General features: G+C 42.6%; 1 protein-coding gene across 1 annotated transcript; it reads left to right on the top strand.

The window, feature by feature from the left end:
* Positions 1–201: 201 nt before the first annotated feature.
* LOC309382156 (eukaryotic translation initiation factor 3 subunit C-like) lies at positions 202–20,783 on the top strand. Its single transcript, XM_081933678.1, has 21 exons — positions 202–334; positions 1,766–1,907; positions 2,343–2,408; positions 2,657–2,846; positions 4,016–4,141; positions 4,370–4,424; positions 4,544–4,656; positions 4,884–5,011; positions 7,758–7,914; positions 8,018–8,121; positions 10,016–10,157; positions 11,085–11,210; positions 12,282–12,375; positions 13,218–13,405; positions 14,494–14,718; positions 14,906–15,269; positions 16,979–17,138; positions 17,631–17,696; positions 18,025–18,112; positions 19,365–19,527; positions 20,573–20,783. Exons 2-21 carry the CDS (start codon positions 1,807–1,809, stop codon positions 20,656–20,658), a joined length of 2,742 nt encoding a protein of 913 aa, XP_081789804.1. The 5' UTR covers positions 202–334; positions 1,766–1,806; the 3' UTR covers positions 20,659–20,783.
* Positions 20,784–26,163: the final 5,380 nt, after the last annotated feature.

The following is a 26,163-nucleotide window of genomic DNA, read 5'->3' as shown; positions in this document are numbered from 1 at the left end:
AAATGCGATAATGTGCGGATAGCTAAAAGTTACAACATATTCATAAACTGCAAAGTTTGAAAGCGGCCCCTTTCAATCAACTTCCAAGGGGGCGCTAGAGCAGTACAGTTCTACTTGAGGCTGTAACTCTATGGTCAAAAACTTTGTGGTTCTTCACAAGCGGAAGTCGCCAGGGAGTGGCGTTTTTTGTTTTAATGAGCGGAAGAAGTCATCGATTCTGCGACAAAGACTTCCTGCAGCTTTTATTTCTACGTTCAGGACGCGACGACGTGAGAATCCTGCGCTTGCCCAGTGATTGCGTGGTGTGAGGCTTTTTTTCCCGGCGAGGCCCGAGGTGAGCGCGTGTTGAGGCCGATTGCTCGGCGGTGGAGGCCGGAGGAGACGAAGGGGAAGATGGGTGGAAGAGCTGGAGGGCGGCGGTGGTGTTGGAGGGGAAGCGACACTAGAATATTTGAGCGATCTGTAAAAGGGTGGAATAGGCAAAGTACATTCTTCTCCTGCATGCCTTGCCTTTCTGTGATCGGTTGGTTTCAAATATTACTTAGTTGGGTTTTGGACACGATATTTAATAAAGTTTATGTATAGTAATGTGTGTTGTTATAAATGATTACCCTTTAATTTCCCCCAACCATATGTTCTAGATGTGTTGGTTTTCAACTACTACGATTCCCAAGGGGCCTAAGGGTTGTGAGAGGAAGCCCAATACAGCTGGGTGACATCAGACTGGAGAAAAGACACATTTTTAAAAATGTCATTGACTCCCAGCAAACATTTCAGTCAAAGGGTGGAAGAGCATTAGAATGCTCTTCCATCAGAATAGAGCTGGAAGGGACCTTGGAGGTCTTCTAGTCCGATCCCCTGCTCAAGCAGGAGACCCTAAATACCATTTCAGACAAGTGACAGTCCAGCCTCTTCTCAAAAACCTCCAATGATGAAGTAGCTACAACATCTGAAGGAAACGGTTCCACTGATCAGTTGTTCTAACTGTTAGGAAGTTTTTCCTTAATTCCAGGTTTTTTCTTTCCTGGATTAGTTTCCATCCATTGTTCCTTGTCCTGCCTACAGTGCTTTGGAAAATAAGTTGACCCTCTCTCAAATACTGGAATATTGCTATTATGCGCCCCGCCCCCCTCCGTTCCACCCCCGTCCCCCCAGACTAGCCAAATTCAAATCTTGCAACAAGTCTTCATATGTTTTAGTCTCCACGCCCTTAATTATCTTAGTTGCTCTTCTCTGCACTTTTTACAAAGGTTCAACATAGTGTTCCAGGTGTGGCTTTACTAAGGCTTTAAAAAAAGTTATAAAATTATGTTATTGGGGGAAAGCAGTGCTTAACATGTTCTGAAGGAGATTCCTTGGGAATGACAATGTTGCCAGATGTGCAGTGTCACATCAGGCTTTTTTGTTTGTTTTTTATTTTGTTTGGTGAGGAAAGATGGGAGGGTTGTCTTTGGTTATTAAATTGTGATAAATCTGTATTAGGCTGTCTATTGTAATTGTGGAATTGTTTTTATTGATTATATCAAAAGTGAGTGGACTAGCTGGATAGACTTCATACCTAATCTCAAGCATTAGAAATCTCATCCATATAATGGTTCAGTTACATCTAACATTTCTTTTCTGTACAGGAAGTAAAGTTTTTCTGGATCAAAGAATGGGAACATAATTTATATTCCAAACATTTTTCAAATCAATAGAAATAGATGCATGAATATGAAAATACTATATACTCACTGGACTTTTTAATCTTTATATTATCCTCTAGGGTCAGAAATTGTACGTGAGTGACAATCCAAACTTGTTGCCATGTCACGTTTTTTTACTACTGGCTCAGACAGTGAGTCAGAATCATCGCTCTCTGGAGATGAATTAGTAACCAAGCCTGTTGGAGGCAATTTTGGGAAACAGTAAGTATATATAGGGATGGTTAGGATTGGAGTGGTGGGTTCTAGGTTCCTAGAAAATAATTAGATTGGGTAAAATAGGCAGAGTGAGATTTTTATGACAAATTTTGCATATTGGTTCAGGCTATCGGGTGAAAGTATATGATATTGCAATTTGCATTTCTAGTCTAATCTCTGAATAGCATTAGCTGCAGAACTGCAAAAGCTAATCTCATCCACAATTAAAAATAGGCTAGAAAAAACATTCTGGTGTTAATGTTACATGTTGAAGCATCCCTGTAAAGATGTATTCAAATATATTATAAAACAATCCTCTTGGTGATTTTTTTAAAATGTTGGGATAAGATGTCCCTCTTAAACTTATTCTCCTCTGACTTCCAGTTTCTTCTGTCAATTACTCATAGATATCTATCAACTATTTTCCTTCTTGTCTTGTAGGCCTATGCTGTTGAGTGAGGATGAAGAAGATACAAAGAGAGTTGTGCGTAGTGCTAAAGACAAAAGGTGATGTATACTGGAAGAAGAAGGGCACTTAAAGTTTGGAGGATTTAACCAAAATTATATTTTTCAATCTCTGGAAAGTGCCTTATCCTGTTGGTGGCTGGTTTACATTGGGTTTGGTGGCCATAGCCTTCTTTGAGGCCATAGCCTTTATTCATGTCCTAAATACTATATATCTCCTTATTTTGCCTTTCTCTTCACTCCCCTGGTTTAATTGTTTTTTTTTTGGTCCTCTTTTTCCTGCCTGCCAGATTTGAGGAACTAACCAATTTGATCAAAACAATCCGGAATGCTATGAAGATCCGAGATGTCACCAAATGTCTGGAGGAATTTGAGTTGCTGGGAAAGGCTTATGGAAAGGCCAAGAGTATTGTCGACAAGGAAGGAGTGCCTCACTTTTATATCCGCATCTTGGCAGATCTTGAGGACTATCTCAATGAGGTATTAGCTGGAGAGCATGATAGCCAAGAACATTTTTGATTTTTGTTGTCTGATCAGAAAGGATTACACATTCCAATTTGTTTATCAGGAAAGTGCCTCTGTAATGTGTTGAAACATGCTTTCCCTGTGATACAATAGGATGATATATCATCCAGAAGATCCACTATGCTTCTTTTTTTCCAAAAAGTCTTTGATTCAGGCTACATAATAGTCAACCTCAGAATTGAGGCAAACATGTAAAGATAATCTTTCCTGACTCTAATCCTGTCTCTTTGTTTCTAGCTAGTTGCTGGTTCAAAATGAATTAATTACAATATAATATAGATAGTGTAGTCATGTAACATTTCAGAAAGTTTAGAAATCATGGTGTTCTAGTCATTTTTCCTTTGTTGGTGAGTGGTAACCAATACATCTGAAAGTAACGTTGGTTGATGTTTTTAAAAAGGGCATTATGGTACACATTGTGAAAGCTAAAGCGAAAAGCTTCTTCTAAAGCTGTTTAGACTTCTGGAACAATGGGGTGTGCAGTCAGAGCTCCCAACTCATATATGAGCTTTTTTGTTATGATCAAATTATATTAATTGGCCCCTCCAGTCATTATTTACCAATGCATCCATCTACTGTCTGCATGATTCTCAACCACCATGATCATCAGTGCTGCTGGAAGTCATGGAAATTGGAGACCAGCATCTGGTGGATATCAGGTTGAAATAAGGTCATCCTCCGAGCTCTGCTTTCAGAGATTATGTAGCTAAAGCAAGAGATGGAACTTCTTTGATAATGATGGCTCATTTATATCCCTCCATATCTTTCTCCACGTTCATTTAATTCTAATCCATTAATAATAGTTTTAGTGTCTTTGGAGTTGGTATGTTTTTGATAGCTTGGTTTGTTTATTTCCCCAAATTTTCTTTCATAGTTTTAAGCCTTTTTATGATCATTGCTCTGGCCTGAAAGAACTCTTCTGCTATCCCAAAGTGTAACAAACTCAATGCTTTGTATCTGTTGGGCATTTGAAAATGCTATCACCATAGTCATTTATACTTGCCATTTCTGAACACACCTTGATGATAAGAGGGCATGTAAGCCAGTGCTGTATGCACACTATTTACTGGATTCTAGGAAGCAACCAGTGCTGCTCTCCATATGCACTATTTTGTCTTCTGTAGGTTTGGGAGGACAAGGAAGGCAAGAAAAAAATGAACAAGAACAATGCCAAAGCACTGAGTACTCTCCGCCAGAAGATCCGGAAGTACAACCGAGATTATGAAACCCAGATAACTGCTTATCGCCAGGTATTGACTTCTGCAGGAGATGCTGCAGAGATGTATTTTACAACAACTACTGTGTGGAATTGATGGGTTGTCCATATTCACACTAACAGCAAACATGGTAGGATTCTGGCTGAAGGGAGCACTTGAACAGCCTTGTTTTTCAATGGACAAGAAAGTCTGTATGGGTAATATGGGGTAGGGTAGAATAATATATATCATGATCTCAGCATATTGGTCATGTTCTCCTAGAATCCTGAGCTATCAGCTGATGAAGATGAGGACAAGAAAAGTGATGATTCAGAGGGTAAGTGTTGATGAAAGAAACATGGAATTGGAGGATGCCCTCTGTCCTGAGTAAGCGTTTTTATGATTTAGTGTGTGAAATCTCCCCTCTCAATAGTTCCTTCCATTTTCCGCCTTCAGGATCCTCTTCCTCAAGTGAAGATGATGATGATGATGGAATGAGCGCAGCAGCTTTTTTAAAAAAGAAAGAAGGAGCACCTGAGAGTCGCAGCAAATTTCTCAAAAAGATAGAGGTGAGAGTTCAAGGAAAGAGCCTCTAAGAAAGATTTTATGGCTACCCTCAAAGTAGGAGAATCCAAGCCTCTCTAGGAACATAAGACAGAAATGTCCATATTTTCTCAGACAGATTAATTCATGTCAGTCAGATTTTATTAGAGACAAAGCAGTTTTCTGCTAGAAGGAACTTTGCTGTACTTTGGCAGAAAATTCCTTTGGAATATATATATATATTTTCTGACAGGATGAAGATAAGGAAGAAGAGGAGTCAGATGATGATGAAGATTGGGGCTCATCGGATTCGGAATCTGATTCAGAGTCAGATGAAGATGAGGGCAAATACACCTCCTTGGCTTCAAAGTTCCTTAAGAAGTAAGAACAACATTCCTTAGAGGCAAGGGGAGGTGGGAATCTTACCTTAGTGCAAGTGTCATCGTGCCTTACAGGTTGTCCTTAGTTTATGATGGGAACTGGGAATTTCAGTCATTCAACATTGCAGTTGTAGTGATGTGACTGCATCCCATAGTGACGACAATCATAACAGTCCCCATTGCTGCCGTTAATCGATTTACCATAGGCTGTTAAGCAAGGTCTTATTGGATCTTCCTGCTAGCTTCCAACAGCACACTCAATGGGGAAACAAGCAGGAAGTCAGGAGTTGCAGGCGGATAAGTGGCTGATGCCAGGGGTCAAAGGGCACAGAAGTAGCCACTAGACCAGAGATGGCTGCTGCTGGGGATGGGAAGTTGGGCAAGTAACTTCTGTGATGCCACACGTGCAACCAGGCTGGAGCAACTGCTGCTGGCGGTGGGAGGATGCAGAAGCTGTCCTGTGCTCTGCAATCCTTGCCACTCCCAACTGGCTCGGTTCCACTGCTTATGCATGCATGGCATTGGTCTTTATAAGGTCATCTTCCTATGAAGTTCCTAAAGCCTTATGAGAAGGCTGCACACAGCCTCAGGAAGGAGGCCTTCCACAGACAGCAGTTGCCCTGTGACATGCCAGTCCAGGCTCACTTTGTCAACAGCAGTAAGAAGAAGACAACAAAGATCGGGGGAGGGAGGGCAGGCAGGAACAGCAGGGTGCATTGTAGCAGGAGGAGAGTGCAGGGTGACCAAAAGGGGAGGGATAAGGGGTTTGTAATAAACATTCTTTGGGCTCTGCTAGTAGGCTGCAAAGTGCCAGAATTTTGATCACATGACTACAGGGACACTGGAGCAGCCATAACTTCAAGGATCGGGTATAAGTGTTTATTCGTTCAGGACTGTCATAACTTCAAATGGTCGCTGAATAAATGGTTCTTAAGTGAGGACTAATTGTGTATAGCTGTGATCCTGAAGTTTCAGGCCAAGCTGATCATATTTGTCTTGTTTTTTTTTAATCTTTTGCCTTTAATCTTCTATGTTTGTGCTTACGTCTCTCAAGGGCAGATGTTCGAGGTTATAGCCAGCAGCCCCAGTGGTTTATGTTGAGCCCTTTTGTATAACCAAGCATCTTAAAAGCTTAATTATTGTGGTTTTTTTTTTAAAAAGTTTCTCATGGTGTGAAATATCAGTGACTGGTACTTTAGACCCAGGAAGTACTTGCATCAAGAAATTGAGATCGTAGTTGTGACTCTGACTTCTAAGCTGCCAAGTCTGGCAGTAGTTACCTATGCCATGCTTCCATTATGGTTAGATTATTGCAATTTTGTTTTCTATCTGTTATTTTTGAAGGACATCCAAAATCTTACAATGACACAGGTTGCAACTAAGCTACTAACTGATTCACAAAAGCAAAATCATATTTTGCCTACATTGATAGAGTTAGGCCCATTTTTCAACTACAAGTCAAAATGAAGGTTTTGCCTAAAATGTAGATCTGCTTTAACAGACAGCTCTGTGCCTATTCTTATCATGCTGTCAGCAGGGGGGGCGGGGGGGGGCTCCTTAAAGATGTCTCTGCTTTCAGATCTGTCTGGAATGACGGGTGCTCTTTAAATGTAAGGACTCATTCTTTCTGGTAGTTAGAATCTTTAATATTATTATTTGCAAACGAAATTAAGGTTTCCTATTTAGCTTGCAGAGCTTGGATTCATTGAATGGGTTTACCAAAAATGTAAATGTTGCAGAATATACAGCCTCATGCTACATAACTCAGCTCCATTTCATGCTGAATAAACCAAATTATTAATGTATCTTAAATAGAAAACTGTCTTTAGATAGATCATTACTCCAAAAGCATTCTATTAAAATAAATTTGATTTTTTAAAAATCCGATTTAAATTATTTAAAAAACCCAATTTTTAAACTTTTATTAAAAAACCATCCAACGTGGTTCTCACATTACTTACAAGAAATATCCTTGCCTTCTCCTTCAGCCAGGCTTAGATTGTTGCTAATTTTAGCTCTTTTTACAGGATTTTTATTCCTTAAATTTTAGAGTTAACCGGTGTGCATGTTCTACACAGGCAGTCCTTGGGTTATGACAGTTTCTTCAAGGAGCATACAAAGTTACCACCGCAGTGAATGAAAAGGGCCCATGATGGGTCCTTGGAGTGCTGATCATTGCAGTATCTCTGCAGTGTGGGAATCATATCATGTGATCATGGTTTCTAGGCTTCCTGCTGCCTTCCCAAAAGCAAGGTCGGGGGAAGCTGGCAGGAATTTGGAAGTCATGATCATATGAGGTCCCTGCAAATGACTGCAGTCCTCAATTAATGACAGCAACCAGAGCTGCTGGAATTGCTGTCATTAAGCAACATAGACATGGGTCACTGTGCCGATGACATCATTTGGAATTGGTATCAAAACATGAAGATTTCCTATTAGTTTAAAGTGATAACACTTGATCTATTAGAAGTTGATTCTGATCTTAGCAGACCGGTGTTCTGTGCAAGGTAGGTAGATAGCAGGGAAATTTGGGTCTATTGGGGTAAAATAATTTGCCTGTGAAGGTTTGGATTCAGATGCAATTTGTGAGATGGAAAGAAAGGAAGCTTCTTTCATTAGAGCAGCTTTGATCAGCAGTATTCAAAGCTAACAATGTTTCTGGGATTAAATCGTATAGCTAGCTCAAGATTTTAGAATTACACCTGGGAGGGGAAAAAAACCTGATATGTTTAATCCTCCAAAATTAGAGTTGGCACAGAGGAGGAAAAGAGGATTCTGGAGAAGAAAAAAGAAGATAAAGCAAAGAAAAAACAAGACCGTAAATCCAAAAGGTATGAAGACGATGAAGACGACAACGAAGGCGGTGAATGGGAAAAAGTCAAAGGAGGCGTCCCTCTGGTTAAGGTGAGGCATTGCCAGTGGCCTCTCTTTCCATCCAGGAGATTAGCCAGAGAGGGAGTAGAAGGAATTTGGCAGTTTATCCTTTTTGTCCCCTCTCCCCCTGTAGGAAAAGCCAAAGATGTTTGCTAAGGGCACAGAGATCAACCATGCTGTGGTAGTGAAGAAACTCAACGAGATTCTACAGGCTCGTGGGAAGAAAGGCACTGATAGGTGAGACAAAGACGTTTTAACATTGCTGGGAAAGAGTAACTGAAATCATTCCCAAATTGACCGCTTGCTTTCTTCTTCTTCTGGGAGGCAAATAAGTAGGTCGTTTCTCAGATGGCATCCGGTTTAGATCAGAGGTGTCAAACCCAAGGCCTGCAGCTGGTGACACTGCCAGCAAAAATTTGGTTGGGAGGAATGCATACGGCCCTCCCCGGGCTCCATTTTTGGCTGCTAACAGCCTCCCGCAGCCCTGTGGCAGCAGAAATGGAGCTTGGGGAGGCCACGTGCGGCCCTCTCAGACATCGTTTTAGCTGACAGAGGGCTGCTGGAGGCCATCAAGCTGGCAACTCGCCCCCTCGCCCCCCCCCCAGGTCAAATACAACCCTGAATCAAATGGAGTTTGACACCCCTGGTTTAGATTCTTGAAAGGAAAGGAAAGATCAAAGATTGACAATAACACAATCCTTTGATCTTCTCTTTCTCATTCTCTTTCCCTTTTCTTTCCTTCTCTCCTTCCCAATCTTTCTTTCCTTTCTCCTTCCCTTTCCCTTTCCTCAGTCAAAATCTGTTTTAAGAAAAGGGAGACAGGCAAATTAACTTCAAGACCAAAAGTACAGAAGTCAAATCTGAGATGACAGTAAATATATACACAGAGAAGGTCCACCTTGCCTGATATTGAAATCTTTTCCTCTGAAAGGATCTGGTCAGTTATGAGCTTCATGTGGACATTAATACACAAGGCAACATGCTTTGCACTGAAGCAGACTTCCTCTTTCATCAGTGGGATAGTAAGGAGGAATTGGGCAACACTTACTTTTGTTTTACACTAGCCTCAGCAAAATGTCTGTGGAGTTTCTCAGTCATCCAGGCCATAGTTGCCCCAAAGGTGCTTTTATAAGAGGCAACTGGATTTCCTTTGTTTTTCCCTGAAGATGTTTCACTTCTCATTTAAGAAGCTTCTTCAGAGCTTGGATGAGAAGCGAAACGTCTCCAAGGTAAAAACAAAACAGAACAAAAACAAAACAAAGAAAAACAGAAAGTTCAGTGTCCTCTTCAAAAAGCACCTTTGGAACTAACCCCAGCTTTTATTATATTATCCAATCTCAAGAAACAGTGGTGCAACTTATAAACCTGTGGCATGCTAAACGATGGCTAATTGAAATGGGGAGCTGACCATTTTATCACCACACCGTGGAAGTGGGCTTAAGGCCTGTGTCTAGAATTTGCTGTGGCTTGTTTGCATCAGGCCAGACTAGACAGGGAGGGGCCACATGTTCCAGGTTGAGGTTATAATTCAGCCTCTTGACCTGTTAGACAAGTTTGAGAAGGAGTTCTGCATCCTCTTACGTTCACTTTTAGAAGGACGAGCACTTTGGCTTCATAGATTCCAATGTCTACTCTTAAAATTACTCCCAAACTTACAAAAAAAAACCACCACCTTTCAAAATTGCCATTTTTGTTGCTGAACACATTTGGCATGACGTAATGATGTTCTGGGAGCTACAGATGAGATACAATGGTTAGAATATCAGTAGCACTTATATACCGCTTCACAGTGCTTTACAGCCCTCTCTAAGCAGTTTACAGAGTCAGGATCTTGCCCCCAACAATTTGGGTCCTCATTTTACCCACCTTGGAAGGAAGGAAGGTTGAGTCAACCTTGAGCTGGCAACAATCGAACTGCTAAATTGCAGGCAGCCAATAGTCAGCAGAAGTATCCTGCAGTACTGCATTCTAACCACTGCACCACCATGGCTCATAATGGTTAAGTGAATGGCTTTAGAACAAAATCCAATGGGCTGTGCTAAGTTTTAGGAACTAACTCAAAATAATAATCTGCCATCTCCTCACACCTATTGTCACAGTAGTCCTCTACCCTTTTTGTGATCTTCTACAGGGCTGCCCAGATCGATCTTCTGCAGCTTTTGGTTGGAATTGCAGCAGAGAACAACTTGGGAATAGCCATTGACCTCAAAATCAAGTTCAACATCGTTGCTTCTTTGTATGATTACAACCCCAACTTAGCTACATACATGAAGGTATGGGGGAATAAGAAAGGAAAGTAAGCTGGATTAATTCCGATGTGCCACAAGAGTTTGTCCCTTGCCCACATTGGCTGTGAGAAATGAGACATGGAAGATTAGTTGTTTTATTCCTATAATACAGGAAGTCCTCATGTCCACAATTGAGCCCACAATTTATGTTGTTAAATGAGAAATTTGTTAAGTGAATTTTGCCCTATTTTACAACTTTTTTTTACCACATTTGTTAAGTGAATCACTGCAGTTGTTAAAATAGTAACACGGTTGTTAAGTGAATCTGGCTTCCCCATTGACTTTGGATTGGATTGGATTTGGATTTATTGGATTTATATGCCGCCCTTCTCCCAAGGACTCAGGGCGGCGTACAGCATTAAAAAACACATAGTACAAAAGTTAAAAGGAAATTAGAAACAGTCCAAAAAACAAACCCAATTTATATAACACTCACATTTTAAAAATTAAATAAAATTAACAGGCCAGGCCGGCTTGCTGGAAAAGCCAACTTTTTAGGGTGCGTCGGAAGGACCGGAGGTCAGGGATTATGCGAAGCTCCGGGGGCAGCTCATTCCAGAGGGAAGGCGCTCCCACAGAGAAGGCTCTCCCCCTGGGGGTCACCAGCCGACACTTTCTGGCCGACGGCACCCTGAGGAGGACTTTGCTTGTAAGAAGGAGGACTTTGCTTGTAAGAAGGTCGCAAAACAGGATCACGTGACCCTGAGATATTGGAACTGTCATAAATATGAGCCACTTGTCAAGCATCTGTATGTACGTGTCCATGGGAATGCTACAAATGTGAAAAACGGTCATAAGTCCTTTTTTCAGTGCCGTTGTAACTTCGAGCAGTCACTAAATGAGCTGTTGTAAGTCGAGGACTACCTGTACCAAGGTTGTTAATGATTTCCTCTTTATTCTCCTTGTTTGCAGCCAGAGATGTGGCAGAAATGTCTCAGCAGCATTGATGAGCTGCTGGACATCCTCTTTGCGAACGACAACATCTTCATTGGACAGAACATCGTAGAGGATTCTGAAAACCTGGCCAACGCTGAGCAGGTGGGTTTCTGCAGGGCCTTCCCACCTGTCAATCATCCTGCTATATGTTATGTAGGTAGCCTTCCACTTAGGACTGGCTGCTTAGCGCCCGTTCAAAGTTAAGATGGATTTCCCCCCAAAAGGTGCTCACAATCCGGATTCAAAGTTCCAATGGCTGCCGCCCTTTCCTGTGGTCATGTGATCACATTTTGGTTACTTGGCAGCTGGCCCAAATTTATGACTATTGGCAGCATCCCATGGTCATGTGATCATGATTTACAAAGGGCTTCCCCCTCCCCTCCTCCCTAGAAATTGATGTTGATTTTTGGGTTTTGGCAAAAAAGCACCCAATGCAGAGAACGGATTCCCTAAATGACCATCTCAAAAAAACATAAAAGCAGGTTGGTCACAAGGATGCCTCAACTTAACAACCATCATGATACATGAATGAAAATTCCAGGCTCTTTTACAGTCATAAGTCTAGGACTAGCATATTTTTCAGAGTATAAGACACACCTTTATCCCTCAAAAAAGAGGGTGAAAATCTGGGTGCGTTTTATACACTGAATACAGCATTTTTTGCCTCCCGAAACCCTGCCCCCTTCACCCTTATGGAGGCTTTCAGAGAGCTCCTGGGGGCTGTGGGGGGCAGAAATGGGCCATTTTTTGCTTGCCCCCCCCTCCCAGCACTCTACAAGCCTCTTAAGAGTTATTCATGCCATTGTTTTTTTTGGGGGGGGGGAATGGGTGGTTTGCAGAGTGCAAAAACTTTTTTTAAAAAAATTTGCCTCTTCAAAACCTTGGTGCGTCTTATACTCCGAAAAATACACTACTTGTAGGGAGGGCTGAATGAAATCTGCAAAGATCAAAGAGGATGCTGCTGCACTGGCAGACCAAGAAAAAAAAAATGTTTTTATTTATGCCATTTCCCCAAGAATGCTGCATGGACAGTCCGATCACCTCCATATCCTCATAACCGGGAGTAATGGTGATTGTAACTCAGTCCGGTAGGAAAGTTCCACACCGGAGAAAGCTTAAGATGAGTCTGCTTGTCCTAATCCCACTCCTTCCTTTCTGCCTTTCCGTGGCCAGCCCCTTCGCATACGTGGATGCATCTTGACCTTGGTGGAGCGGATGGATGAGGAGTTTGTGAAAATCATGCAGAACACAGACCCCCATTCTCAAGGTGAGTGAGTTTGTACACCAACGTGTTCATCACAAAGTGGTGTCTTGGAGGTGAGGGAAGAAGGACATCCATTGAAAGTGGAGGTAATGAAGGGCGGTGGGTTGGGACAGGGATACCTTGCCTGATAATAAGAAAATTTGGGCTCCTGTTGAATGTTGTCTCCAACAGAATTGCCTCTTTTAACCAGACAGAGGAGGATTGGTTTCTTCAGAAATTTGGAGTCTGTTAAATTGCAAAGTTGAAATGCACCCTTATTTTTTCATGTTATTACGCTCTGCTTACAGAAGAATAGCACTAGCACTTACACTTATATACCGCTTCATAGTGCTTTACAGCCCTCTCTAAGCAATTTACAGAATCAACATAATGCCCTAAATCAGGGGTGTCCAAACTTGGGAACTTTAAGACTTGTGGACTTCAACTCCCAGAATTCCCCATGCTGGCTGGGGAATTCTGGGAGTTGAAGTCCACAAGTCTTAAAGTTCCCATGTTTGGACACCCCCTGCCCTAAATAATATGCTGGAATACAGAGAGCTAACGAATCCAGTGTCTATGCTGCTGAGTCACTGTGCCTCCATTGTAGATAACAAAAAGGTTATATGTCAGCATGAAAGGGCTTGGTGGTCAAGGGCCTTCATGTTTCTGCTTTTTAAATTACGTAATTGTAAGGGCGTAAAACCACAGATATTCTGACCACCTCTCCATATCCACCAAATTGAAAGCTGATATGGAGTTGAGGTTTTGCAGGACTGCAGTGCCATATTCCACCTAATCAAACAAGGGAAACCACCCTCACCTCTTGCAAATGACTGAGCTAAGCATGTGTGGTACGTTTCTCCTAGAATATGTGGATCACCTGAAGGATGAGGCCCGAGTCTGCAAGATCATAGAACGGGTGCAGACCTACCTGCAGGACAAGGGAACTATGGATGAGATCTGCCGTGTTTACCTGCGCTGCATCCTCCACACCTATTACAAGTTTGACTACAAGGCTCACCAGCGCCAGCAAGGTCCAGCAGGAGACAGCAAGGTAAGATGGCCCCTCTGGTAGGCAAGGAGCATCAGTAGCTGGTTTGCAAAGGACCTTCCCTCTCCAGAGAGAGAGAGATTTGCCTGTCTAGGTCAGTGCTTCCACATCACCATCACCTTCTGCTGATTGACAGATCCTGGGGATTGGACTTGGAAGCTATGCCCTACAAAGCATACAGCTTTATAAAATAAAAGCAACACCTTGAAATCAGTTTCTGGGAAACTTCATAGACCAGGGATTCTCAACCTTGGCAGTTTTAAGCATGCTAGCTGGAGAATTCTGAGAGCTTATATGTAGTTTGGGATTTAACTATTGAGTTAGTGAAATTTTCTGAGTTTTCCTGCAGTTTTCCTGCAGTTATTTTATTACCAGACTAAATAACATTATCAATACAAACTCAGACAACCCCAAGAGGGAAGCAGAGGTTAGAGAAAGATTGGTTTGTTAGGGCAGAGCTGTGTGCAATATTTGTGACCAAGGACCACACTGTTAAAAATACACTTTTTTTTCCTCCTGTTATATTAAAAATTAGACTTTGGATTTCTTGTGACTTGAAGATCATTGTTAGATTTCTTGCAAGATAAGGAGAAAAGCCAACTTTGGAATTTGAGATTTCAGTCTGATATGACCAGAGAGATATTGTGCTTGGGGTTAAAGTTAGGGTTTTTAATGTATGCTTATTCATATATGACAATTTACTATATTTTAGATTAAAATAATGTGGCTGTTGGTATGTTTAAATACTGGATATTCATTGAAACTAGAGAGATGTTGCATTGTATAATTACCTTTGTATTGAAAAGAATTTAAGATCACTTTTACATTTGTTCAGCGTATTTTTCTGTCATTCTTCTGTCCTGTTATTCCCCTCCCCCCCCCATTTCATGTCAGTTTGTACTTTAATGTTCGCTTATGAAAAACAATAAATATGTTTGCAAAACAAAACGCAAATCATAGTTTGGCTGAAACCTTACAAGAGTGCTTTAAAAGGCTGCGTACAGCTTTGAGGCTGCAAGTCGAACGCTTTGAATTAGAAGGATGTGAATTTATTGATCCTGGGGCTAATTTACACTTTGTGCTTCTCTCAGTCTGAACAAGACCAAGCAGAAAACGAAGGGGAAGACTCTGCAGTGCTGATGGAGCGCCTTTGCAAATTCATCTATGCCAAGGATCGGACAGACCGGATCCGCACCTGTGCCATTCTCTGCCACATTTACCACCATGCCTTGCATGATCGCTGGTACCAGGCCCGTGACCTGATGCTCATGAGCCACCTTCAAGATAATATCCAGCACGCAGACCCTCCAGTGCAGGTTAGAGGGGAACAAGCGATTTGGTAGCCTTTGAGAACCAACATTGAACTTGCCTTTTGGGTGGGGGTGGGGTTGGGGGTGATAGCACAGAGTTTGGATGGACAGCAGATGGGATCCAAGGGCAGATAATAGGAAAAAAAGGTGCCTTTTCAAACCTTTTTGTTTCCCTTCCCCCCCCCCCCTCCAGATCCTGTATAACCGGACGATGGTTCAGCTGGGGATCTGTGCCTTCCGCCAGGGCTTGATCAAAGATGCTCATAATGCTTTGCTGGACATTCAGTCCAGCGGAAGAGCGAAGGAGCTGCTGGGGCAGGGTCTCCTGATGCGTAGCATGCAAGAGCGCAACCAGGAGCAAGAGAAGATCGAGAAGCGCCGGCAGGTTCCTTTCCACATGCACATCAACCTGGAACTCCTGGAGTGTGTCTACCTGGTCTCTGCCATGCTGCTTGAGATCCCTTACATGGCTGCTCATGAGTTCGATGCCCGTCGGCGAATGATCAGCAAGCAGTTCCACCATCAACTGCGGGTGGGCGAGCGCCAGCCTCTTCTTGGTAAGCGGTCCAAAGGATGCTTGCTTTAGCCCCCCCAAAGATGCAGTTCCGGCCATCATCTAGTATAGACTTAATTGTCGTCGTCCAAAATAAATATAAACGAACATCTAAGGTTTCAGAGGATTAAAGGGAATCTGGTTCTGCCAGCCAGAAACAGATAGAAACCAACAGGGACGAAATGAAGGCAACATTGTCTTTCCGTTTATGTTCCCTAGTAAGTACTAGTAAGAGATACAGGTTCTCACTACTTGCTGTTTATGGGTAGTCCTCAACTTAAAATCATAGTGAAGCCTACTGAGTGGTTTTAAGTCAAGAACTACCTATAATATGAATAACCAAGGTGGCTGAGTTGAGGTAGATTGCTAGCACACAAATCACAGCTTACCAAAGAAATAGTTGTATTCTGTGAATACAAAACAAAACTATATTCTGCTCTGATATAATGTGTGACGTTGACCATCATTTGATACTGGAAGAAATATTTAGCCATCCTGACTGGTAATGTGTTACCGTGTTTCCCCAAAAATACAATATGTCCTGAAACTAAAGCCTTGCCACATTTTTCAGATGGGCAAAAATATAAGCCCCCCCTGAAAATAAGCCCCCCTAGACAACCCCCCCCCCCTCCAGCAAGGCAGAGCACCGCTCATCAACCTAGCGGTATCCTGAAGGCACCAAGCCGCGGGAGCCGGGGGGACAGAAGAAAAGCACGTTGCTTGGCACCTTCGGGATACCGCTAGGTTGGGGAGTGGCATTCTGCCTGGCTGGAGGGGGGAGTTGTGCGAGCGCCTGCTCCGCCCCCAGCTCACATGCCTCCCAGCCTCATCATGCCCTGGGCCAACTGTCCTTGCAGCAGCCAGACAAAGTCTTCCGGCAGCCTGCCCATAACCATAGAGCACACTCCTAGAGCGGCCATTGCTGGAAGAATTGGAAGCCGAGTTCCGGAGTTTGGAAGCGGGAGAAGAAGTTTTGCTTGGAGCTCGGCGGCAGCTGCAAGGACAGCTGGCCCAGGGCATGGTGAGGCTGGGAGGCATGCGAGCTGGGGGCAGAGCAGGCGCTCACGCAACCCCCCTCCAGCTGGGCAGAGTTCCATGCACTGACCTAGGGGGTATCCCAAATGTGCCAAGCCGCGGGAACTGGGGGTCGGGCAGAGCGCCACATGGCTTGGCGCCTTAGGGATACCCCCTAGGTCAGTGAATGGTGCTCTGCCCGGCTGGAGAGGGGGTTTGCTGGGCAGTTCCTCGTGAGCATAGTTACCTCATGGCTGCTTCGCCCCTGAGGCTGTGCCCGGCTCTTCGGGAGCCAGTTTGCAAGGGAGCAACCAACCCAGGCCATATTTTGTGAGTCAAAAAAATATAAGACCTGTTGTATTTTCGGGGAAACACGGTACGTTGGGGGGAATTAAGCCTTCATGATTTTTTTAAATTAGCTTTTTTCCTCTGACAAATTATTATTTAATCTCTATAAATCAACTAAAATTTGGGGAACTCGTCTGCTTTTTTAACAGAGAGTCTGCTTATTCCTTATAGTTAAATACATGGTTTAATTCTTTCATAACATGAAATCTGTCATTTTCTGGAATAGCAATGTAATACTTTTTTCTCCCTAAGGGATTGTGGCTTATCCATTTAGATAATTAAAATCCTCTCTAATGGATTCGAGGAACATCCTTTTATCTTTCCCCACCTGTCTCTTTTTCCTTGCTTCAGGCCCCCCTGAATCGATGAGAGAACATGTTGTAGCAGCGTCCAAGGCTATGAAGATGGGTGATTGGAAGACATGCCACCGTTTCATTGTCAATGAGAAAATGAATGGAAAAGTCTGGGATCTGTTTCCTGAGGCTGATAAAGTGCGCAACATGCTTGTCCGGTCAGTTGCAAAAGGCATATATTGTGAGAGAAGGGAGTCATAGATGAGATTGAATGAAGTGAAGTGGGAGCTTCCCAGGTGGGAGGGGCTGCATTTCTGAAGTGTAAGAGACAACTCAGCCTGGATATTACATGTGAGAGAAAAGTGTGTTTAGTTTCTCCCTAACAGTTCATGGAGTATATTTTAGATGCAGATAGAGCCCTCCATCTGGCAAGATTTTATCTATAGAGGTGTAAAAAAAATAAAAAGAATTGCCATGTATTATTCTTGATTTTGGGCCTCCCATAGTTCTAGAAAAAGCACAACTATTTCCAGTTTTGCTCCAATATATTGCTGGAACAGTAGCAGAAAAGATAGGGTGGAAATTTGGAGACCTGAAATGTATCTGTAATTTTGAAGGGTAAAATCTTGGGGACAGAAATTTAAGTAAAGAAGGGCTGTTATACCTCATTCTCACTGCTGCTGCTTTTTCTCTCGTCCTCATCCCAACAGGAAGATCCAAGAGGAGTCTCTTCGAACCTATCTCTTCACATACAGCAGTGTTTATGACTCCATCAGGTACAGTCATATTGGGGGGTCCAGAGGAGGAAAGAGGTCCACAGTTAACTGATGGCATTTCTGCAGAGTAGCACTTTGCCCTGAATATGGGACTGCATATGTTCTATTGATAAGAAAGTTGACTGTGGACAATGGATTTCAGAATTCCTTTTGAATTATCTGACTTATCTGTGCAGTACTTAGTGGTTAGTGTAACTCTGGTCCTTAGTTACAGACCCTTCTGTCCTACTGTTTTCTCAATAAATTTCCTTTTTGGCAAGAGGCTAATCTGTCAATCCTAAATAGCTGACTCTCACAATTCTCTGCTTTCTATGGTCCACCTTCCTAGCATGGAGATCCTGTCCGATATGTTTGAGCTGGACCTGCCCACTGTCCACAGCATCATTAGCAAGATGATCATCAATGAAGAGTTGATGGTGAGAACTTTGTGTAAGGCAGGCTGGGGCAGGTAGAGAAATTAAGTGCATCACGAGGAAGGGGCAGGAGAAATGACCTGCTTCAAAGAATAGCAGGAAGAAGTCCATCCATCCATAGACAGTTTCTGCACCAGCTTCAAGAAGACAAAACTACATAAGAGCTAAAGCACACAGACCTAATTATTACAAAATACCATGTGTCATCGTCATCAAGAACAACCTCATTAAACAGTTATATGGGTAGTCCTTGACTTAACAACCACAATTAAGACCGAATTTTCCATTGCAAAGCAGGCAGTTAAGTGAGTTGTGTTTGATTTGAAGACTTATTTTGCCACAGTCATTATGTGAATCGCTGCAGGTGTTGAGTGAATCACAGTCATTAAGCGAATCTGGATTTTCATTGACTTTGCACGTTGAAAGCTGGCTGGGAAGGTTGCAGGTGGCAATCATACAATCCCAGGATGCTACAACCATTGTAAATGCATGCCAGGTGCCCAAGTTTTGATTACATGACCACCAGAATACTGCAGGGATTGTAAGTGGCCAGACCAATTATAAGTTACTTCTTTCACTGCTGATGCTATTCTTTTAGTCCACAAAGCCATTGTAGCTTTGCTGACTAAAAGAATAAAATAGTCCTCAACTAACAACCGCAATGGAGCCCAAAATTTATGTTGCTAAGTGAGAAATTTGTTAAGTGAGTTTTTCCCCATTTTATAACTTTTGTGAAGTGAATCACTGCAATTGTTAAATTAGCACGGTTGTTTAAGTGCATCTGCTTGACTTCGCTTGTCAGAAGGTTGCAAAACGGGATCACATGACCCCGGGACATTCCAACTTTCATAAATGGGAGTCAGCTGTTAAGCATCAGAATGTTAAATCACATGACCTTAGGGATGATGCAAAGGACATGAGTGTGAAAAATGGACATAAGTCCTTTTCTCTGTGTCGCTGTAAGTTCAAATGATCACTAAGCAAACTGTTGTAAGTCGAGGACTACCTGCAGTTGTAAGTATAGGGCTACCTGCGTTGGCAAATACCCCATCAAACAAGGGGGAATTAATGAACAGGAGAGACTGAATCAAAACCTTGTGATGGGTAGGAGAAATACATCATTCAGGTCAGAGTCAGTTCCATGCCCTTTGTAGAAATTTCATTTTGGTAGAAATAGGAAGTCACAACATAGGAAAGGAATCTCTTTTGAAAGATTTCTAATATGTGCAAGCTATTCTGTGCCTTTCTTTTCTAGGCCTCCTTAGATCAGCCAACCCAGACAGTTGTGATGCATCGAACAGAGCCCACCACCCAACAAAACCTGGCATTGCAGCTGGCTGAGAAGCTGGGCAGCCTTGTGGAGAACAACGAGAGGGTCTTTGACCAGAAGCAAGGCACTTACGGTGGCTACTTTCGGGGTAAGTTAAAGTCCTGGTGTCCTTCGTACTTTTAACTATTTTTGCTGGCGTCTTATTTCTCTTCCATTCTATTAACTCTTACATACAGGCACAACGCATAAACACGCTCATGTCTGAACTATCCTTTAACAAAGGGAAAAATATTTCAGCGGCTGTAGAACACAATCTGAAAATACGTTGAAAGTTTCCTTTACTAAGTTTTATTTTCCCTGTTATCGAGGCAAGAAACTTCCTTTCTTTTCATTACAGGATTCAAGTCCATCTTGTTCTAATATCCCTTAGTCAGTCATTTCTGCTCGCTTCCTGCCCTCTCCCCCAATCAAACCTTGAAAGCCGAAATGATATTTATTGTTGTGGCCCGCCAGAGGAACTGGCTGTAGATTCAGGCAGTGAGGAGGTTGGGGAAGAACATGGGCCATTCCTGGAGTCTGGGAAAGGCTCTGATGTGGGCTCTGTGTCAGAGGCAGGGAGGGGGCCAGAGCCGTATGCCAGTTATCAGCTGCCTTCAGAGTCAGACATCAGTGAGGCAGATGAACAGCTGGAGCCTCTTCCCAGTGTGCACACACACAGAGTTGCCAGACAGAGGAACAGCTAAAGAACAGGGGTTGACTTGGGAGTAAGACCACAGGTGGACGATGAATGGCCCCTCCCAGAAGAAATAAAAGAGGAGCAAAAGGGAGTGGAGTTTGCAGGAGACAATTCACTTAATTGGTTCATGACTCTTGGAGATTCCTTGCCAAGTTTTGCAGATACTGGCCTGTCAGCTATCCCAGCCAAATAAGGTCTGTGCTGTAAATCCTCCCTTGAAAGACTTTGCTGGATGTGAATGAGCAGAATTCCTTGTAAATTAATAAAAAGGTTTTTTGTCAGGACAAGGAGTTTGCTGCATTGCTTCTTGGGAAGCCTAGGTCAGAACATTAATTCTATGGCCATCTATTGTTTCCTTGTCCCTGATCCATATTTTGCTACAAAATCATTCATTTCTGTTTTGCTTGCTGTCTTCTCATCGTGGTACCTCCTAATCGGCTCATGTCTTATCTTACAGACCAAAAGGATGGCTATCGTAAGAACGAAGGGGGCTACCTGCGCCGGGGAGGATATCGGCAGCAAGAACGTCAGAGCAACTACTAAACCTAGAGCTGCTTTTATTCAATTTGATTCTTTCTCCAAATAAAAGAGCCACTTTTATTTGGAGAGAGAGAGGATACCAGTGACCATAATGCAAACACCTCCAATAAAACAAAACTTGCTAAAAAGGAAGTCTATTTAGTGTCCTTGGAACAGGCCAGGTAAATTAATGAAAGAGAATGACAAGAATCATCAGGCTCCATTACATTCCCAACCTTTAGTAGTTACTATCTGGCCCTGGAAAGAAAGGATGACAGTGGCAAGGGGTCCTAGACTGAAGTTTCTTTCATTTTCAGTCTTAATAGGATCAGAAGTTCAAAGACAAGGAACTTCTCCTCAGAGAAGGCTTGTTAAAGGTGGTGGTCTCAAAAATCAGATCTGAAGAAACGACCCCAAGTAACCCTTGCAGGAGCATTGCTTGTGTTGAATGTATGTGAAACTAAATAAACAATAAGTGTGAAGCATGCCTGTTTGGCTTTAAAATAGTTTTGCTACCTGTCATTGTTTCTGGACTAGCAGGGAGGCAACTATATTGTAAATTGCAGCCCCCCCCCCCCAATACAGCCTTTTAGCAAGTTGGCTCTAAAATCCTGGGAAAATGGTTACTATCTTAGCAAGACTGTCTTACTCGTCATGCAGACTCATCCTCAGCAATTCCCTTGAAATTCACAGCTTTATGTTATTTGGATGATTGTTGGTGAGTGGCTGATTTAGCAGCAGACAACAGTCTTGTGAGTGGGGCAACCATCTGTTGATGGAAAAAGACATAATAATTTCCCTGGTTCACATGGAGATTTAAACTGAAGTCTCTAGTCAAAGTCCAACTGTTACAGTATTAGGCTTCATCCACATTACTTATTAAGTACCACTCGTTTATTTATTGCATCTATATGCTTGTACAATACAGGAAAAAGTGACACAGGCTTTGCCTTTCTATCCACTCCAAATGGCCACTATCTTTCCTGCTTTCTCTGTTGCCTTTGCCACAACATACTAGCTATGTAAACATTTAAGGCCTTTCCAAAGCCTCTACTAACCGATCCTAGAGAAAGGGTGTGTGTGTGTGTTTCTATCTTTCAGCTATTTATTTCTGCTTGCTTGTAACATTTTTGTACTGCTCTTGAAGCAAGTTTTTCAGTAGTTATTAAACTTAGAATTCATTAAAATACAAAACACATTCCCTAATAAACATCATTTTAAAAATGAACAGTGTAATGTTACTGATGGCAAAGCAGCCAAAGCTGTTTAAAAAACATTTTAAAACATTCAAAACCAAAGGATAATGAAAACTAAAACAGTATGTGTTAAAATCTTGTTACTAAACACTTAAGGCTCCCGAGGGTTTCCAATAGGTGCCAAAAGAATTCTAGAACATCTGTGGAGAGTCAGGCACTTGGGACAGTGTGTTTTCTTAATGCAACCCCCACCCCCAAGAAAGCATCCTGATAATGGGGAGCTCCTTTAGCTCTTGATAGTAAGTGTATAACATTTACCATATTTTTCAGAGTATAAGATGCACCTTCTCCCCCCCCCCCCCCCCAAAAGGGTGAAAATCTGGGTGCGACTTATACACTGAATACAGCATTTTTTGCCTCCCGAAGCCTCGCCCCCTTCACAAAAATAGACATGAAGAGGGTTTGGAAGGCCTGCAAAGTGCTCCTGGGGGCTGGAGAGGGCAAAAGTGAACAAAAAATGGGTTGTGTTTTGCTTGTTCCCCCCCCCCCACCCCCCAGAAGCACTCTATAAGCCGCCTAAAGGCTATGCATGCCCTTCTTTTGGCAAAAAAACGGGCCCTGTTTTTGGTTTTTGCTTGTTTTTGCGCCCCCAGAAGCACTGCAGGCCTCAAACACTACATGCTCCGTTTTTCATTAAAAAAATGTGGCGTGCAGAGGGTTTGGGAGATCTGCAGAGTGCAAAAACTTATTTTAAATTTACCTCTTCAAAATCTTGGTGCGTCTTATACTTTGAAAAATATGGTAGTTTTAATTGCCTTGGGAAGTAGTTACCTTCATTCACACATTGGGATTGTGACATCTGGAATCTTTAACCAATATGGATATTAAGATCGACAACACTGAACTGCAGCTCCAGTATACACTTGGGACAATAGGTTTAGAAAAATGTCAGCTATAAACTCAAAATCTCACTAAGTCAAAACTCAACCGATTTCATGTGTAATTTGAATTTTATTGCCATGGGGCCATTTGAGTCTTTTGCCCACCGAGTAGCCACTTCCTTAGCTGGCATGAGATCCTGGCATTCACACATAGCCATAGAGCACGGGCATCAAACTCGATCGTGTCATGTGACACATGACGTTTTTGCCTTTGCGGAACCAGGGTGGGTGTGGCCTGTGCGTGATATATCTGACTCGCGTCTGCCAGTTTGACACCTGCCATAGAGTGCCAAAATCATATTCTTCCCTCTAATTGTGCCCCATTTTCAAGGTTCTCTGTTTGCTTTTTCAAAACAAGATGTCCTTCTAATTTTTTCAAGTAATGGTTACTGAATGACGGGTGTGGCTTTTTTGTATAATTTTATTAAATTATTTTTTAAATTTTTTTTAAACCTGTAAATTGATACAAACTAATATGCTGTACAGTAAGAAAAAAAATAAAAGCTAAAAGTGCAAGAAAGAAAAGATACAAATAAGTATCTTCTAAAATTTACAATAGTTTTGAGTACAATGATAAATTTACCTCTTACTGGTTGCAATATAATTCTTTCTATATTCTAATTATCAGAATCATTAATCATATGTTCATTTCTGTTTCATACATAAGTCGAGAAGAAGTTTTCATTCACCAATAAACACATATTGTCTTTTCTTTAATCAAAAAAGTCAATATAGCCGTCTCAGCAAATTTTTATCACTTCAGCAACCTCCATTGGAAGAATAATGCTGAATGTTTCCATTTTTGGTTGTACATTTTGTTTTCTTATTATGTACAAAAACTAAAAAAGGTGTTTGGAGATGTAGTGATCAGATTCTTTAGGGTTGAATTCCGGGAGTTGAAGTCCACGCATCTTAAAAATGGCATAAACCCTATTCTAAAGTCAGCATCTTTCTGCTTGCAGCAAGCCTTTCTCAACCTTAGTCTCCACCAATTCTGTTGACTTAGTGAGTGAAACATTTTGAATTTGTGTCTTCTGGGTGCAAAATAACACTGATCTTTCAGTCTTATTAGAAGTCTTCTGAACTTGAAAAAATCTAAAATGGTCATGACATCCGGCCCTCTTAATTCCTGATAAATAGATGGGGAAGAAATGGAGGTAGTGACAGATTTTATTTTCCTGGGCTCCAAGATCACTGCAGATGGGGACTGCAGCCAAGAAATTAAGAGACACTCCTGGGGAGGAAAGCTATGGCAAATCTAGACAGCATACTAAAAAGCAGAGACATCATCCTGCCAACAATATAGTCAAGGCTATGGTTTTCCCAGTTGCAATGTATAGCTGTGAAAGTTGGACCATAAGAAAGGCTGAGCACCAAAGAACCGAGGCCTTTGAACTCTGGTGCTGGAGAAGACTCCTGTGAGTCCCTTGGACTGCAAGGTGATGTAACCGGTCAGTCCTAGAGGAGATCAACCCTGACTGCTCTTTAGAAGGCCAGATCCTGAAGATGAAACTCAGAAACTTTGGCCACCTAATGAGAAGGAAGGAATCACTGGAGAAGAGCCTGATGCTGGGAACGATTGAGGTCAAAAGAAGGAGGGGACAACAGAGAATGAGGTGGCTAGATGGAGCCATTGAATCAGTAGGCGTGAGCTTAAATGGACTCCAGAGGATGGTAGAGGACAGGAAGACCTGGAGGAAGGTTGTCCATGGGGTCGCAATGGGTCGGATCGACTTCGCAACAAACAACAATAAAATGGTCAGTACAGAACATTTCTGGCAAAGTCAAAAAAGCTGTTTCAAACTCAACAGCTATCTCGGGTCCAAAACATTTTAAATTTCAAATGGTTGTGTGCACTTGACAGTTCCACTTTTGGTTTGCATGGGCAATTGGTAAAATGAGACAAATGGCAGATGTTCCATAACATATAATAGCTATCAACAGAGCATTTCCTGCAGATGGCTAGAGAGGATGACGTTGGTTCTTATCTGCCATATTTGGAGGACCAATAGTTTGTGGACATTATGGAGTTAAATGGGGGAAAAGGTACAACAGAATTCCAAATGCATAGGGTCCAAATTATCGTGAGGAGAATAAATTGAATCCTTTGATAATAAATAGCAATAGCACTTAAACTTAAATACCATTTCTACAGCCACTCTAAGTGTTTTATAGAGTCAGCATATTTCCCACAACAATTTGGGTCCTCATTTTACTGACTGGATGGAAAGTTGAGTCGACCTTGAGCCGGTCGGGATTGAACTGCTTGTAGTGAGCTGAGTTAGCCTGCAATACTGCATTCTAACCACTGTGCTCTTGATAAACAGAAAAATATGAAAAACATACATACTTGAGAATCAACTCATATGAAATGTTTTTGATTCTTGGCAATCAAATGATGAGAAATGCTCTGGAATATAGTTTGACTCTATCTGGAGGAATATCAGTGTCGACTTCCATTCTAAAGAAACTAGAATCTCATAGGACAGCGATGGCGAACCTTTTTTGGCTCGTGTGCCACAAGTGGGGGGAGCGCGGGGGGGTTGTGTGCAGGCGTGCCGCACTCATAATGCAAAGCGCGATCCCCAGTGCGCATGCGCGCACAATGCCCCTCCATGTTTACATGCTTTTTTCGCCCTTCCCAGGCTCCAGAGGCTTTATAGGAGCCTGGGGAGGGTGAAAAGAGCCCCCCCCAAGGCCCTCCGGAGGCTTCAGGGACCGTCCGGACGGTCCCTGAAGCCTTCGGAGCGCTTAAAACCACCCTCTGAGCAAACCAGAAGTGACTTCCGGGTTGCTCGGAGGGTCATTTTAAGCGTTCCGAAGGCTTTAGGGAAGCCTCCGGATGTTCCCTGAAGCCTCTGGGGGGCGGGGGGCTTTTTCCGCCCTCCCCAGGCTCCTATAAAGCCTCTGGAGCCTGGGGATGGCGAAAAATAGCTTTTAAAAAGGTGAACTCAGCTGGCCAGCGCGCGCATGCGCGCTGGCCAGCTGACAGGGTAGCACCTCGCGTGCCCTGACAAATGGCTCTGTGTGCCACTTGTGGCACCCATGCCATAGGTTCGCCATCACTGTCATAGGATGAAGCAGCCTGCCTTAATCTGTGGCCTTCAGGTGTTTTGGACTTCACCTTCCATATTCTACCATCTAACACAATTGCTGGGAATTATAGAAAGTGAACAGATCTGGAAACTACCAAGTTGCAGAAAAGAATAGAATAAGCCAATAAGGTTGAAATGCCAGTCATGTTAATGAATGACTTCTCCTTAGCAGGTTTTCTGCCTTAGTGAATTGCTTCCCACTTACCCCCAATAAAGTGCTGAAACTGCACCTTACTGGGCTGTGTTTGCACTCTTTCCTCCACCCTCCCCATCTTTCCAGCTTGTTCCCATACGCAA

Source organism: Natrix helvetica (genome assembly GCF_964273705.1).
Source record: "Natrix helvetica genome assembly, chromosome: Z".
Taxonomy (NCBI): Eukaryota; Metazoa; Chordata; class Lepidosauria; order Squamata; family Natricidae; genus Natrix; species Natrix helvetica.
Note: the sequence above shows the minus strand (reverse complement) of the source record. Positions and strands in the feature narration are given on the sequence as shown.

Coding starts and splice junctions, on each gene's coding strand:
- LOC309382156 (XM_081933678.1), top strand. CDS start 1,807: ATGTCACGTTTTTTTACTACTGGCTCAGACAGTGAGTCAGAATCATCG. Junction 4,657..4,883: donor AATTTCTCAAAAAGATAGAG/GTGAGAGTTCAA, acceptor ATTTTCTGACAG/GATGAAGATAAGGAAGAAGA. Junction 7,915..8,017: donor GAGGCGTCCCTCTGGTTAAG/GTGAGGCATTGC, acceptor CTCCCCCTGTAG/GAAAAGCCAAAGATGTTTGC.